The sequence below is a fragment of the Arachis ipaensis genome, chromosome B03 (genome assembly GCF_000816755.2).
Source record: "Arachis ipaensis cultivar K30076 chromosome B03, Araip1.1, whole genome shotgun sequence".
NCBI lineage: Eukaryota > Viridiplantae > Streptophyta > Magnoliopsida > Fabales > Fabaceae > Arachis > Arachis ipaensis.
Window position 1 is genome coordinate 18974139 of NC_029787.2, and position 2698 is coordinate 18976836.

General features: G+C 31.2%; 1 protein-coding gene across 1 annotated transcript in view; it reads right to left on the reverse strand.

Annotated features, from left to right (window-relative positions):
• LOC107634269 (indole-3-acetic acid-amido synthetase GH3.6-like) overlaps positions 1280-2698 on the reverse strand; it is a 4724-nt gene continuing 3305 nt past the window's right edge. The window contains exon 3 of the mRNA XM_016337817.2: positions 1280-2103. Coding sequence (XP_016193303.1) covers positions 1496-2103 — 608 coding nt within the window. The 3' untranslated portion in view covers positions 1280-1495. The remainder of the gene's footprint in view (positions 2104-2698) is intronic.

Consider the following 2698-nt stretch of genomic DNA (forward strand, 5'->3'; position numbering starts at 1 on the left):
TCCAAAATGTTAAAATAAAACAGAAAAAAAAGAACAGAAAAAACATCTAAAATCAACCAACCAATAAAAATGCAAAATCATACTAAAATATCAACTATATAACAAAAAAAAAAACTTCCAAAATATCTGCTATATAACATACAAAACCTCATCAATAAATCATACATAACCAAATAAATGAGACTACTAGAAAAAACTAAATAAAAGAGTAACCAAAATGTTTAAGAAAGAACATTCGAATATGACCTGAAAGGAACATCTACAATCTAATAACCAATAAATATCCAAATTTAGACTAAAAACTTACATTATACAACAGAAAGAAACATTCAAAATACGTGCAAAAATAAACATCTAAAACCTAACAACAAATAATTATCCACATTCATGAAACATCCAACATGCTTGTCACATAAACATACAAAATCTAACTTAAAAAATCCAAACCCAAACAATACAAACATTTAAACCAACATGAAAAAATCATCCAAAATTTTAAATATTAGATAACATACATGATCATAACGTTGACGAGGGACAAGATTAACACCCTCAACATTGTCTTCAAGAGAAGAATAATTCACAGACAAAGTGACCATATTCGAGTCCCTTTCATCAATCAATGAAGCCATTGACGCTGCAAAATTGATTGTGATCCAAATGCTCATATGAGAACACAGGAGAATTGTGGGTTACGTTCAACGTGGCTATTTTTTAGGGAGAATGGACGCTAACCACTCTTCCACAAGAAAAACAACAAGTAGTAGAGGCATCGCATCTATGAGCCACGAAATACACAACTCGGCGACAATGAGAGCTCCAAAATGCGGTGGGGTAAGTACAAACGCAACAACTTCCATGTTTATGAGAGTTACAGGAGAGTTGGCACACCAAGATTGCAGTGGCACGACACAATCCAGGGACTAGGAGAGGTGTAAAACAGTAGCAAGAAATGCTTCTACTGTGACAATAGGAAGAGAGGTGGAGTGGAGAGAAGAAGAAAAAGAAAAAGAAGAAGAGACGCGAAAGAAAAGAAAAAAAGAGATGAAGGAGAGACAGAGGATAACTAGTTTTTGAAATTTAAAATTAGGATATTTTGAAAAATTGACTGCTATATTAATAATAAGTTGGTTGTATATAAAGTTGATATGCTCATATAATTATGTTATGTATATATTAAAATTAATTATTAAAATTAATTATTAATATAAAATATATATTAAAATATAAAATATAAATTAAAAATAAATTAAATAACATATATTTATACATAAATATATAGTGACTAATTTGAGTAGCTAATTTTATTGTATAAATAATATTTTTCATGATAATAATAAACTTAAAGGCTACATCTTGACTTAATGATTGGATGGCTTTCCTATGAGTTAATCTAAGAAACCTCGCAATTAAAAGAAAATTCCTTTTTTAGAACTAAACTAATATATAGTAGCTCACTACTAATTAAGCAGCAGCATCATCATCATTATTATTTTCATTCAAAATTGTTATTGCACCATCTCTTGTGACCAGGAACCCACTTAGGACATTTTTCACTGAAGTAGCTACACACCACTTTTGAGTTCAACAGTTCCACAATGGGAGCATATTTCACACACCTTGGTGTCTTGTACTGATTTATTGATGCACCTTGGCTCAAAGCAAAATCCATAAGCTTATCAAAAGTACCATTCTCCACAATCTTGATTTCCAACGGCCCAATAGACTCCGACGCCCTTCCCTGGCGATACACGCTGTTGAGGGATTCCTCAACAGCGTGACAACATTCCTTAAACACAGACGAAGAAATATTTTTGTCTGTGTTTAGGGTTTGTTTAGTATGCGTGTTGATCTCCCAGAACAAGACGTAGTGTCCTGGGATGGTGGAAGTGTCCACGCAGCTTGTGTATTCTGTGACCGTTGCACCGAATTGTTTGAGGTGGTTTGCGCCGCTCTTGACGGCATTTTGTAGCTCGACTTCGTCGGTTTTGTCGGAATCTATGCTCAGGACGACGTTCTTTCTACAGACGAAGTTGAATTGAGGAGCCTTGTTCTTGAATCCTGCTACACGGAGTATGTCACCAACTCGGTACCTATAGAGCCCTGAGCAAAATTGCATTATTGTAAGAAGTTGATCAAAATAAACTAGATTTTATGTAGAAAGCATTTTTTCATTAGAAAAAAGAACAAAAAGATAGTATCTTGTAGTGAAAATTAACTTTTGTTTAGAAGAATGGATAACATAAGCAGCATAATAAACTCAAATGTTTTTGTCAGTCACAAAAAAATCTCATGATCTCTTTTTGAAAAGATTAATATAGTACATCTGCTTTAGTTTTAGGAGCCTCCAAAATATTATAAATTATGTTTCATGTCCAACAGTTTTATAATCAACATATTTTTAACATAACAAAAGAAAAAATCAACTAATTAAAAATGTTTTTTATTTTTTGAAATAGAGTAAAAATGAGAATATAAATTACATGTTAACTAAAAAATAGTTGATAACTTCAACTTTTTTCCGAATTATGATTTATATGTATAATAATATATACAATGTACAAAACATTTTTTCTTTTTCCTTTTATTTTAAACCATGATTTAGAACTTCTTAAAATTTAAACTAACTGGTGGTAAATAAGTTGTGAGCCAGAAGTATATCAATAACAAAATTGTTATGTGATTAAAAAAAATTTGC